This window comes from Loxodonta africana, chromosome 2 (assembly GCF_030014295.1).
Source record: "Loxodonta africana isolate mLoxAfr1 chromosome 2, mLoxAfr1.hap2, whole genome shotgun sequence".
NCBI classification, from domain to species: domain Eukaryota; kingdom Metazoa; phylum Chordata; class Mammalia; order Proboscidea; family Elephantidae; genus Loxodonta; species Loxodonta africana.
Window position 1 is genome coordinate 209,433,444 of NC_087343.1, and position 14,106 is coordinate 209,447,549.

General features: G+C 39.4%; 1 protein-coding gene across 1 annotated transcript; it reads right to left on the bottom strand.

The window, feature by feature from the left end:
* Positions 1-12,603: 12,603 nt before the first annotated feature.
* Positions 12,604-13,719, bottom strand: LOC100666791 (olfactory receptor 2T29-like). The gene has a single exon (XM_003422133.3). The coding sequence runs from the start codon at positions 13,642-13,644 to the stop codon at positions 12,682-12,684; it is 963 nt and encodes a 320-aa protein (XP_003422181.2). The 5' UTR covers positions 13,645-13,719; the 3' UTR covers positions 12,604-12,681.
* Positions 13,720-14,106: the final 387 nt, after the last annotated feature.

The window sequence follows — 14,106 nt, forward strand, 5'->3', positions numbered from 1 at the left end:
TGAATATTATTCAACAATAAAAATGAATGAAGTGCTGATACACGCTACAATATAAATGAACCTTGAAAACTGTGGTAGTAAAAGCAGCTGGTCATAAAAGATCACATTCTGTACAAGTCCTTTTATATGAAATGTCCAGAATAGGCACATCTGTAGAGACAGAAAGATTAGTGGTTACCAGGGGCTGGGAGAGTGGTGGTGGCGGGGGATTGAGTATAACCACAAATGAATATGTGGTTTCTTCTCAAGCGTGATGGTCGCACAACCCTGTGAATATCCACAACCATTGAATTAAATGATTTAAATGGGTAACTTGTATCGTTTGTAATTATACCTCAATAAAGCTGTTTTTAAAAGTTAAAAAAAAAAAAAAAAGATTTCCTAAACTTCCACCCTCTCACTGGCTTTTATATCTTAGTTAAAACCTAAAGAATCTAAGTATGGAACCATATTTATTTACAGCCTATGACCCACGAAATTAGATGAACACATTAACACTCTAGAAATTTAATTTGTACTGATATTTAATCTGGGTAGTTTTAATGGCCAAACAGTATTTAAAACATTGCTGTTTCCTTTCTGAAGCTCACTTTCAACATTTGAAAAAAAAGTGTTCAGATGTACCTACTGAAAATACAACTGCAGACACAAGAATGCAGTAACTGACACAAGTGAACTGTGATTTGAAGACTATTGTAAAGTGAGGGAACATCCAATTCCCCTCCAGGTTTCTGCTAGGATATGAAATCTTCACAGTGATCCATGTTCAGGATTAAAAGCTTTGACTCCCCAAATCTCATACTAAAATGGTCGATGAAGTTGGGATGGGAGATGAGATACAGGGCAATCTCTATAGTCTTTCTTATGTCAACTATTGAGCCAGAGATAACAGGACTCTGAAAAACTTACGAATATAAGAGATAATTCAGGATGAGTAAGTATGCATGACAGGGAGGGAAGTTCTGGGAGGACTTCATGTTGGGGTCCAGGAACCAGAGAAAAGAATGAGATGAGAGACAGGGAGGGGAGGAAAGAAGGAAGGAGAACAGGGAGTTGGTCATTCTTAGGTTTTCACATTTCCAACTTTTCTCAGTCTCATCCTTGATGGCATCGTGATCCTCAGGGCCCCTGCGACGTCTTTGTTCCGGAGGCTGTAAATGAGAGTTTCAGCACAGGGATGATGATGGTATAAAAGCAGACATGATCATGTCCTGCTCAGCTGTGTGGTAGGATCTGGGGAGCATGTAGGTGTAGATGGAGGCACCAAAAAAGAGCAGGAGAGAGGGCCTTCCCGTGGCCCTCAATAGTGCTCACATAAAAGTGAGAATTTTTTAGGACTCATAGGATCTTTAAAAAGACCAAGTAAAGCAATGTACATTAAGTCTGCAACACAATGTGAATGTTAAACAATTCAGTAAGGTTCCCATTTCACTTGTGGACACTGTAGCTCATCACAGGCACACAGAAATGGTAGCAGATGCTATGGTTACATTAACATCATGAATAGAACTAACTAACATCATCATTGAAATTCTGTGAAAAATTGGAAGGCCTCTGAAATCTCCTCAAACACCACCTAGCCATCATATCTCTCTATTAACACCCTCACCCTCACTGACATATTTCAATTGTATTCTACTCTTCCTCACATGACTGAGCTCAGTAAACAGCAGCACTCTGCATCAGGAGCAGAGGGAGCCCAGGTGCTGGGGAAGAGCAGCTCAGGGCTTCAGGGGGCAGGCCAGGAGAGCAACAGTGTGCTAGCTGGTCCCTTTCATAATGGAAAAAGTGGGGATTAATTCCACAAATGGAAATTTAATCTTCTTCCTCAAAGGCACAGAACAGAAACTGTAAATGCTGTAAATAATAAGTTCTTAGTTGGAAAAAAATTAAGTCATTATTTGTTTTCCCTTTGCACATACTATTTATCCCCCAAAACAGCTCTTAATACCTTAGACATTTTGTACACACGGGTAGAATGAAGTTCAAGGGGCTGGATGGAGCAGTTGAGTCATAAAACACAAAAAGCCTCAGCCCTACACCCCAGCCTAGGGGTCCCTCCAGGTCTCCATCTCCATTTACTTAGAAAAGTAACAAAATTCCCCAATCTATAAATGTGAAGCTTAGCTCAGCAACTGCCTTGCCTGAATATTTCAGTTTGAATGCTTGAGTTACAACTCTGTCTTTAAAGGAGAGAATTAAGTTCTCAACTATGGAAAAGCCAGGAGCACAATGACCAGACCTAGCCTACCTCAGTGTTTTTATATCCTCAATTAATGCTCAGTGTTGCTGTATCCTTGATTAATGTGCAGAGGAAAATACATGTAAAACTGAGACAGAGAAATATTAATGAAATAAATTGCACCCAACTAAAAAAAAAGCTGGGACTTCAGGAAATCTATAGTCAGAATAACATAAGAAATCAAAGAAGAATCAGATTATCTGCTCCTTATTTTTGAATGAGATACAATAAAAAGCTACATTCCAGGCAGAGAGAGAAATACAAGGCATGGAGAGTTCATACCTTTTTTGCTCTAATGAACGGTAAACTTAAACCAAACCAGCCAAGTGAAGTGATCAGCTGCTGTCTCCCAATCAAGGAGAGGCGGCCCTGGTTTGAATTCAGGGAACAACATACGGAAGTTATATCATCATCACATTAGGGAATTAGGATAAGCTACTGTTCTTAAATCCTTTGGCACTGTTGAACAAGTATAAAAGTAACAGTACTGAAGAAGTCAGGAGGGATTTTCAATTTTCTTTATTATTCATATTCCCCACACAATGTATTGACTCTTCCGTGGAGTTTCTATTTTATTTAAAATCCTCTCAGAATTCATTGTTTTCCAAAGAAATCTGGATCTGAAATGGCATCAATGGGTCTTAGCTCTCTGACTCTGTTCACTTTCCTATTTCTTCTGGAATCTTCTGCCTAATGTAGTTGGGATTGGATGGAGGAGGCCAGGAGTCACGAAATAGAATATCATGATAGAAAAAATATTTGACTTAAAGTTCCAAGAACTTGGATTCAAGTGTTACGTTTGCTTCTAATTCAATGTGTAATCTTAGTCGAGCCACAAAAATCTCTTCATGTCAGCTTCTCAGAAATAAACAAAGAAAAAAAGAGAAACCTTGTTATGTACTTCTACACATTTTTGGCTCTCAAGACAAGGAGGGGGTATCCTCCATCCCATGCCCTTAACCTAAACAGCTCAGAAAACTGCCTTGAAGATTAGTCCCATCAAACACCAAGTAATGCTTCTATCACTTTGTACAACTGGATCCTGAAACCAGGAATCAGAACCAGCACCTTCCCTCCTTCATGGGAGCCCAGCCTCCCCTCCAATTTATTTCCCACCAAGGTCTCATACTGCCTTCTTCAGCTTGGACACCTTCATATTTTCTGCCATAGCTTCTCTCATGCTATGTCCTTGCTCCACATTCACTCCCTCCAGTTCTGTCTAGATTTTAATATTCTACAAATGCTCAGCTTAAATGACAACTTCTGCTCAAAGTCTTTCTCTACTCCCCAATTACTGAGAAATCTCACACCTCTGAAACATCACAGGACTTTGACTGCTCTCACAAATTTTATGTTTTGTGTTCTTGTAGTTGCTTTTTTAAAATTTCAACAAAAAAATTCAAAAGAAATGGTACAGTTTAGTACTTGTACGAAAAGGAAGAGTCTCTGAATTCTGAGGGGCCACAGAATGAGAAGCACTTTCCAGAGAACATGGCAGGCATAGCTGCAGGGCAGGACAGCCACTGGTGAGACCCGGGGCTAGAGGTGGAAGAACTCAGCCACTGACAGTCTCAGCCTGTCAGGGACCAGGCTGATGGAATCAGTACCCAGCCCCCAGTCTCCCCCTAGCCTCCAAATCTTCCACTGAGGTCTCCTATTGATCAAATCATCCAGAAGGCTATGTAGGCCCCTGATGATCACAGAGCAGACGTGGAAGGGCAGGAAGACATCTAGGGGCAGGGCAGAGACTCCAGGCATAGTGGGAAAATGAGAAGTTGCTCAACTTTCCTCACTGACGGTGGGGCTCAATCGGTCTAGACTTTTATATTACACAAATTACTACTTTCTGTCAAAATTTTTTAAATGTTAATAATTTTAACCAATAAATCCCTCCTTGGAATGTCTCCTACAAGAATAATTACACATGTAAAGAAAGATATATGTTGGAATTTTGATTAGATTTGCATTGTATCATTAGATCCCTTTTGGTAGAATAGACATTTTCACAATGTTAAGTCTTCCTATCCATGAGCAAGGTATGTTTTTCCACTTATGTAGGTCTCTTTTGGTTTCTTGCAGTAGTGCCTTGTAGCTTTCTATGTATAGGTCTTTTACATCTCTGGTAAGATTTATTCCTTAGTATTTTATCTTCTTGGGGGCTACTGTAAATGGTATTGATTTAGCGATTTCCTCCTCGATGTTCTTTTTGTTGGTGTAGAGGAATCCAAGTGATTTTTCCATGTTTATCTTGTATCCTGATACTCTGCTAAAATCTTCTATTAGTTTCAGTAGCTTTCTTGAGGATTCTTTAGGGTTTTCTCTGTATAAGATCACGTCATCTGCAAAGAGAGATACTTTTACTTCTTCATTACCAATCTGCATGCCCTTTATTTCTTTATCTAACCTAATTGCTCTGGCTAGGACTTGGAACACAGAGTTGAATAAGAGTGGTGATAAAGGGCATCCTTGTCTGGTTCCCGATCTCCAGGGGAATGCTTTCAGACTCTCTCCATTTAGGATGATGTTGGCTATTTGCTGTGTATAAATGTGCTTTATTATGTTGAGGAATTTTCCTTCTATTCCTATTTTGCTGAGAGTTTTTATCATGAATGGGTGTTCAGCTTTGTCAAATGCCTTTTCTGCATCAATTGATAAAATCATGTGGTTCTTGCCTTTTGTTTTATTTATATGATGGATTACATTAATTGTTTTTCTAATGTTGAACCATTCCTGTATACCTGGTATGAATCCCACTTGGTCAAGGTGAATTATTTTTTTTGACATGTTGTTAAATTCTATTGGCTAGAATTTTGTTGAGGATTTTGCATCTAATTTAATGAGGGATATAAGTCAGTAATTTTCTTTTTTTTTTTGGTGTCTTTACCTGATTTTGGTATCACGGATATGTTGGCTTCCTAGAATGAGTTTGGGAGTATCCATCCTTTTCTATGTTCTGAAATAACTTTAGTAGTAGTGGTGTTAATTCTTCTCTGAAAGTTTGGTAGAACCCTGCCGTGAAGGTGCCAGAGTTTTTTTTGTTGGGAGTTTCTTGATTACCTTTTGATCTCTTCTTTTGTTATGGGTCTTTTTAATTGTTTACCTCTGTTTGTGTTAGTTTAGGTAGGTAGTGTGTTTCTAGGAATTCATCCATTTCTTCTAGGGTTTCAAATTTGTTAGAGTACAATTTTTCATAGTAATCTGATATGATTCTTTTAATTTCAGTTGGGTCTGTTGTAATATTGCCCATCTCATGTCTTTTTCGGATTATTTGCTTACTCTCCTGCTATTCTTTTTCCAGTTTGACCAATAGTTTATCAATTTTGTTAATTGTTTCAAAGAACCAGCTTTTGGTCTTGTTAAACCTATCAATTGTTTTTCTGTTCTCTATTTCATTTAATTCTGCTCTAATTTTCATTATTTGCTGTCTTCTGGTAACTGAGGGTTTCTTTAATTGCTCTCTATTTGTTCAAGTTGTAGGGATAATTCTTTTAATTTGGCCCTTTCTTCTCTTTGTATGTGTGCATTTACTGATGTAAACTGACCTCTGAGCACTGCTTTCGCTGTGTCCCAAGGGTTCTGATAGGAAGCGTTTTCATTCTCATTGGATTCTATGAGTTTCTTTATTCCATCCTTAATGCCTTCTATAACCCAGTCTTTTTTGAGCAGGGTATTGTTCAGTTTCCAAGTGTTTGATTTCTTTTCCATGTTTTTTCTGTTGCTGATTTCTACTTTTATGGCCTTATGGTCAGAGAAGATGCTTTGTAATATTTCAATGTTTTGGATTCTGCTCAGGCTTGCTTTATGACCTAATATGTGGTCTATTCTCAGGAATCTTCCATGTGCACTGGAAAAGAAAGTACACTTGGCTGCTGTTGGGTGGAGTGTTCTACATAAATCTATGAGGTCAAGTTGGTTGATTGTGGAATTTATATCTTCTGTGTCTTTATGGAGCTACTTTCTGGATGCCCTGTCCTTCACCGACAGCACTGTGTCGAAGTCTCCTGCTATTATTGTGGAGCTGTCTATCTCACTTTTCAATGCTGTTAGAGTTTGTTTTATGTATCTTGCAGCCCTGTCATTGGGTGCATAAATATTTAATATGGTTGTATCCTCCTGGTATATTGACCCTTTAATCATTATATGGTCTCCTTCCTTATCTTTTGTGGTGGATTTAATTTTAAGGTCTATTTTGTCAGAAATTAATATTGCCACTCCTGCTCTTTTTTGATTGTTGTGTGCTTGATATATTTTTTTCCATCCTTTGAGTTTTAGTTTCTTTGTGTCTCTGAGTCTAAGGTGTGTCTCTTGCAGGTAGCATATAGACAGATTGTGTGTTTTTAGCCATTCTGCCACTCACTGTCTCTTTGTTGGTGAATTTAGTCTGCTTACATTCAGTGTAATTATCGACACTTACTGCAATCATCTTGATGTCTTTTTTTGTGTGTTGTTGACAATTTCATTTTCCACTTACTTTTTGGGCTTAGTTTTTCTTTACATATTGTCTTTTCCTCCTTTCCATTCTTGATGATTTTGTTTTTGCTGAGTCTTTATGTTTTTCTGTACTTTATTTAGATGTGTAGAATTGTTAGCCTCCTTTGTGGCCACCTTAATATTTACTGAAATTTTTCTAAGTTTAAACAAAACTTTTATCTCTTTATATTGCCTTGACTTCCTCTTCATATGAAAGATCTTTGACTACATGTTTTAGTCTCTCTTTGTAGATTTAATGTTGTCATCTCCTACATAATTACATCACTGTGCCCCTTTTTGAGTGTTTTTTATCTTAATTTATTTTTGTGATTCTCCTATCTGGTTTGACACCTGGTTGCTCTGTACCGTGTTCTAGTCTTGGGTTGTTATCTGATGTTATTGATTAACTAACCAGAGAACTCCCTGTAGTATTTCTTGTAGTTTTGGTTTGCTTTTTGCAAATTCCCTGAACTTCCAATTTTCTGGAAATATTCTGATTTTCATCTTCATATTTGAGAGACATTTTGGCAGGATATATAATTCTTTCCTGTTTTATTTTTTTTTTTTCCATCAAGCCTTTATATATGTCATCCCATTGCCTCTTTGCCTCCATGGTTTCTGTTGAGTAGTCTGAACTTATTCTTACTGACTCTTCTTTGTAGGTAACTTTTTGTTTATCCCTAGCTGCTCTTAAAATTCTCTTTATCTTTAGTTTTGGCAGTTTGATTATAATATGTCTAGAGACTTTCTTTAGGATCTACTTTATGTGAAGTTCAATGAGCATCTTGGATAGGTATCTTCTCATCTTTCACAATATCAGGGCAGTTTTCTGCCAACAAATCTTTGGCAATGAAGAGACTCTGTGCTGCGTGCTCACTCTCCCTCTCTGGAAACCGCATTCTGAACTCCACCACCAGCCCTACCACAGCTGCGCCAGGGCATCGGGCCTGTGGGGCACTGGTTCTCGCTGAGTCAAGTCCAGCAACTCTTCAGTGCTTCTGAACCATCTCCCTCCCCCTGCTGCTCAGTCAAATTTTCTAACCTTGCCTCTGATGTCAGGGCTCCTAGCTTGTCATATATATAACTGATTCACTTGTTTTTTCTGGTCTTTGTTGTAAGAGGGACCACCTGAGGTGTCTGACTACTCCGCCATCTTGGCCCTGCATTGGAATGACAACTTTTAAGATTCAATAATAGTTCCATAGGTCCACTACTAGACTCTTTTGAAATTGATGACATACCCATCCTGTGGAATATAAGCCTCCCCCTCATTTCCATTTACTGGACTAGAAAGATGCTGAAGGCCCATTACTAAGTTAAAAATAAGCGTGCTAAATGTCAATACTTCATTTTCTGATTAAAAAAAAAAAGTTTGAGTTATACAATTCTCAGGTCTTCCTTGTAGCAATGTTAAAATTTTATATATTTTCTGATCTCAGTGTCAGGCTCAGAAAATGTGTTTACAAAATAATAATCAAACAAAAGCTAGAGAGAACTGTAATAAATGTGAATTTCAATAGATTTAATTTTGTTTATTAAGTCTCATTTCCTGATCAATCCCTAGAAAAATGGTCACCTTCATTCTGTTTCTTCAAACTGTGCCCTTGGAACACACTTAAAAAAACAGAACATTTGCAAAACATGATGCTAGCTTATGTGCTTAATCATGTGCTGATTTCTTACTAAATTTGGTAATGAATTCCAAACAAAATTCTTTAGTTCATAGCGCTTTATGAGGTATAGGAGTTCTGAAGCCTTGTTATCATCTGGAAAAACAACTAATCTGGTAAAATATTGGTGGCATCACAAGCTTGAACACGTGAATAAATTCTGAAGTTTAAAAATTTTTAAATACTTCAGGGCACAGCTACTTATTTGACAATGTAGAAAAGTCAGTTGCCAGAATCCAGTTTCTTTTCTGTTTTTACTCTAAGTACAAGAAATTGGGAGCAGTAATAGTCTTTCCATTTCAAGGAGGAGTAAGGGATAGACACTATATATAACTTGACAAAGAATTTTCCCAGTTGCACAGTAATTGCAAAATATTATTAGTAGACACAATTGGAGATCCTTATTTTACAGACATGAAATAATTGAGCATATCAGTGGGAAAAGAGAATCTGACTTTTGAAACTGCCTGATTTTTCACAAATTGGATACTGTCAACTGTAAAATGGTAGACATGCAACCAGGTTTGTGCTTTTATTTAACATATTTATCAAGAACACCGTAGCCAATATATCTACCACTTCAGTCCTTCATGATGTTGAGGTGTGTTTCCACTTAGCATCATACAGTTCTCCATCACCACTCACCTGGTCTCCCTGCCTCCACTCATGCAATTCTCCAACTGATTATCACCAATGTAACATTTCTAAAACACAAATCTGGTAATATCACTACTGTTTGTAAACCTTGGGTCACAGGGAAGAAATGAGGCTAAAAATTGAAGCAGGAAAGGAGGTGCTGTCTTAGTTATCTAGTGCTGCTATAACAGAAATATGACAAGTAATCTAGCTTCGACAAACAAAAATCCATTCTCTCACAGTCCAGGAGGCTAGAACTAGGAGCTCAGGGTTCCAGCTCCCAGGCAAGATTTTCTTTCTCTGTTGACCCTGGAGGAAAGTCCTTGTGATCAATCTTCCCCTGGTCTAGGAGCTTCCCTGGGTCCAAAGAATAAGCCCTGTTTCTGACTCTCCATTCCTGGTGGTAGGAAGTCCCTATACACTCTGCTCAATTCTCCTGACTCAAGTTTTAACCTAATTCTGTAGATTGAGTCCTGCCTTATTAATATAACTGCCTCTAATCCTGCCTTATTAACATCTTAGAGGTAGGATTTAAAACACAGAGAAAAATCACAACAAATCACAAAATTGTGGACAACCACACAATACTGGGAATCATAGTTCAGCCAAGTTGACACATATTTTGGGGGGGACACAATTCAATCCATAACATTCCAAAATTCATGTACTTGCCACATGTAAAACATATTCACCCTATTATATCTTTCTAAAAGTCTCAAATAATATCCAAGTCAAAATTTCTACTTCCTCTTGATCTGCGAAATCTAGAATACAAGTTATCTGTTTCCAAAGTACTGTGGTAGTACAGGCACAAGTCAGATTTTTTATTACAAATGAGAGAATTAGAGGGAAAAAAGACATAACAGGCAGCAAGAAAATCAGTAGGACACATCACATTAACTCCGAAGCCTTAAAAATAATCTTCTGTTCTCTAAGACCATTTAGACAATGACTCTGGCCTCCAGACTCTAGATGTTGGCCACATTCTATGGATTCTGGGTGGAAGCCCCAGCCCTGGGCTTCAGCTCTACCTTCCAGGACCAGTGGATAGCAACTCTGCTCCCTCACATTTGGGCAGCCCCAGTCTCCTAGTCCATCTGAGTGGGGACCCTACCCCTTTGGCCCCAGCAGGCTCTGTTCTTCTGCCCTTAGGGCATGGCAGCTTCACCCCCTTAGCTTTGGGTGGTGGATCTGGCCCATCCCTCTGGCACTCATGAAAGGCAGCCCCACACTCCAGAATCAAGTTGGCGAAGATTCAACTCTTTGAAACCTAAGAGGCCATGGCCCTATCCTTTGGGACCCCAGAGGCCATGGCTCCACCCCCAGGGATGTCAGAGATTGTGGCCTGACCCTTGAGACTGAGGAAGCTCCGTTCCCTATGTTCCTTGTCTCTTCAGCTTCTGCTTCCTCCTTCCTTGGCCTCTTGCCCCCTCAAGCCCTTGAACCAGCCAGGTGTCTGCCCTGCTTTGGCAAGTGGTCCAAAATTATTTAGCTTTATCAGTAAGAGCCTAGAGGCACCCCACTCCACAAGTAAACCTCAGCCTGAAGGCATTCAGCTCTCACTTTATGGTTGGACAAGCCCAGCTCAACCAATAAGTACCCAGAGGCACCCCACTCAGCTCTCACACACCATGGGTCGGCTCGCACACAGTCTAGAACTGATTTCTTGGTTCTGCTGCTGCTGTTTCTCTGCTGTTGCCTCTTAGCAACTGTGCTGTCTCCAGTGTAACAACTCTCTTCACTTCCTTCTGACTCCTCACCAGAATTCTCTTCGATGTCCATAATTCCACCAACAGTCTTTTCAAGGCATCTAGGCTTTTACTATTAGACACTTTCAAATTCTTCCAGCTTCTATTCATTGACAGTTTGAAAACTGCTCCCACATTTTAGGTATCTGTTAGAGCAGGACTCCACTCCTGGTATCAAATTCTGCCTTCATTATCCAGTGCTGCTATAACAGAAAAACCACAAGTACATGGCTTCAACAAACAAAAACCCACTCTCTCACAGTCCTGGAGTCTAGAAGTTTGAATTCATGATGCCAGTCTGGGGGAAGGCTTTCTCTCTCTGCTGGCTCTAGGGGTAGGTCCTTGTCATCAATCTTCCCCTGTTTTAGGAGCTTCTCATCCCAGGGATCCTGTATCCAAAGGACAGACTCCACTCCTGGTGCTTCTTTCTTGGTGGCATGAGATCCCTCTTCTCTCTGCATGCATCTATCTTTTACATGTGAAAAGAGATTGACTCAAAATACAACCTAATCCTGTAGATTGTGTCTTGCCTCATTAATATAACTGCTTCTAATCCTGACTCATTAAATCATAGAGGTTAGGATTTACAACACATAGGATAAATACATCAGATGACAAAATGGTGAACAACCACACAATACTGGCAATCATAGTCTAACCAATTTGACAATATTGAGGGGACACAATTAAATCCATGACAGGTGCCACTGGAAGACTTACCATTCCTGCTTGGTCAACCCTCTTATATTTGCTCCATCTGTGTCTTCTCCCCGACATCATGTTCCTGAGCACACCCCCTCCTGGTACCCAGCCTCACATATTCATCTGTAACATGGGTAACTTTTCAACATTCAGTTTCATGGTCTTCCCTCAGTCACTTTTGTTTCTACAAAACTTATATGCCATAGATTGAACAGATGTGTTCTTAAGAGCTGTTCACTTTGTGCACGATTAGCAAAGCAATTTATATACTTTATTTCACCGATTTGCATACCAAACTGCACCGACAGTTCAAAACCGTTGGGGTCAACAGCCATGTATTTTTCGATTTTAATCTCATTTGCCTATGATTTTGGTTTATAATATACCACAAAATGTCCAATAAATGAAGGATTGAATATTTCCTGTCCCACCTCCCCTTCTTTGTCTAATAAATCACATATTTCAAAGCTTAGGTCAGATATCACCTCATGCAGGGAACCGTTCCTAAATCCTCCTTCCACTTTGGGTTAATGCTCATCCCACAGAATACTTACGAAGTTCTGGATTCTCAATCTATTATGAAGTACTAATAATTTCAAATTATTTCTACCCCCTTGGTGTCTCTGAGTCAGAACTGACTCCACGGCAAAGTACTTTTTGTTGTTGTTGTTGTTGATTAGATGTCCTTAGAGCTGCCATGTGGAACAAAACAGCCCTCAGTAAAAGAGTGCAGATATATTCAGTATACTCAGTAAGGAATACAATCAGTAATGAATAACCACGTTCAAGTGAATAAATTTTCTAAGGTATTTTCAAAAAAGTGAAAAGGACTGATATTTAACTTTTCATTTGTAATTAATTTCAAATTTACAGGAATGCAGTATGAATAAGAACAGTGCAAAGAATACCAATATGCCTCTTGTCTAGACTCACCTACTGTTTATGTTTTCCACCTTTTACTTCACTATTGCCCTCTTTCTCTCTTTTTCAACTGAGAGTCCATTTGGCTTTTAATTCTAAACATTTTCATTTGTTTTTCCTAAGAATATGGCTAGCCTTCATATTCAGGCAAACAACTTCTTTAAAAAAAAAAAAAAAGGGTGAAAATGACACAAGACACTGTGATATGAGAGTATGAGGAATAATGTTGGCATAAGAGCCTACAATTTTGATATGTACAGACAAGGAAAGAGACTGGGACTACCAAAATTTCCTACTTTATAGTTCTTTGAAACACAGGTTCCACATTCAACATTTTCTTCAGAGCCCCTGTGACATCTTTATTCCTAAGACTATAGATTAATGGGTTTAGGACAGGAGTGAGGATAGTGTAAAAGAAAGACACTACTAAGTCCTTGTCTGGAGTGTGGTAGGAGCTGGGGATCATGTAGGAGTAGATGGCAGCCCCATAGAAGAGGAAGACCACAGTCATGTGGGAGGAACAGGTGGTGAAAGCCTTCTTCCGGCCCTCTGCTGAGTTCATCCTGTGGATAGTAAGCAGGATGAAAGAGTAGGAGCTTGAAATGACTGTCACAGGAATGAGGAGCATGAGGACACAGCACAGGTACATGAGTCTCTCAATGAGTGAGGTGTCAGAGCAGGAGAGTTTCATTATGGCAGGAACCTCACAGAAGAAGTGATGGATCTCCCTGGGTCTGCAGAAGGGGAAGGTCATGGTGATGGGAGTGAGCATGAAGCCATCCACTGAACCCAAGAACCAGCAGCCAGATGCCAGGAAGAGACATATTCTGTAGTTCATTAGGACAGGGTAATGGAGTGGATAACAGATGGCCAAGTACCGGTCATAGGCCATGGCAGCTAGAAGGAAACATTCTGATCCTCCTAGTGTCACGTAGAGGAACATCTGTATCCCACATTCAGGAACTGAGATCTTTTTGACACCCATGACCTGGTCCATGAGCATCTTCGGCACAGTGACAGAAATGTACATCACATCCATGACAGACAACTGGCTGATGAAAAAGTACATGGGAGTGTGGAGGTGGACATTAGAGAGTATCAGGAGGATCAGGGTGGTGTTTCCAGTGAGGGCCATCAGGAAAATCACAAAAATGACCACACAGAGCAGAGTTGGGTGTTTGGATTGACTGAAGAGTCCTAGAAGGATAAAATAGGACCTTCCAGTGTGGTTAGACAGCCATGTGGTATTGTCCATGAGGTTTCACCTAAGGCATCAAGGAGAGTTTTGAGGTTACACATATCACTCATGAGGATGTAACCGTCTGAAATTCATGTTTGGTGGGTGTGTGTGTGTGTTTGTGTGGGTGGGTCAGTGCGCACCCATGTGAGCCCAGTTTTACTAAAAGAAAAAATTTCCATTGATTGTAGAACTTTGGCGTTGATTTGGGTATTATCAATCACCTACCAGAAAAAAATAAGTGAATTCACAACTGTGGGCTGAAAGGATTGGCAACTTATACTGAAGTTGCCAGAGTTCAGGGAAATGAAGTTTCCTGATGAAGGTGTCCTTTATCAGCATGTAGTAAGGACTTGGAACATCATTTCCCTATGTAACACAAAGATAAAAAGGGAAATTGAGGAAAAGACTAAGAGAGAGAGGCAGTGAGAAAAATCAAATTTCTTATTTCTGAAGTGTTTGTTCAATTGAATTGAATTA

What these genes read in the sequence shown, in the direction of transcription:
- LOC100666791 (XM_003422133.3), bottom strand. Translation starts at nt 13,644, where the DNA reads ATGGACAATACCACATGGCTGTCTAACCACACTGGAAGGTCCTATTTT.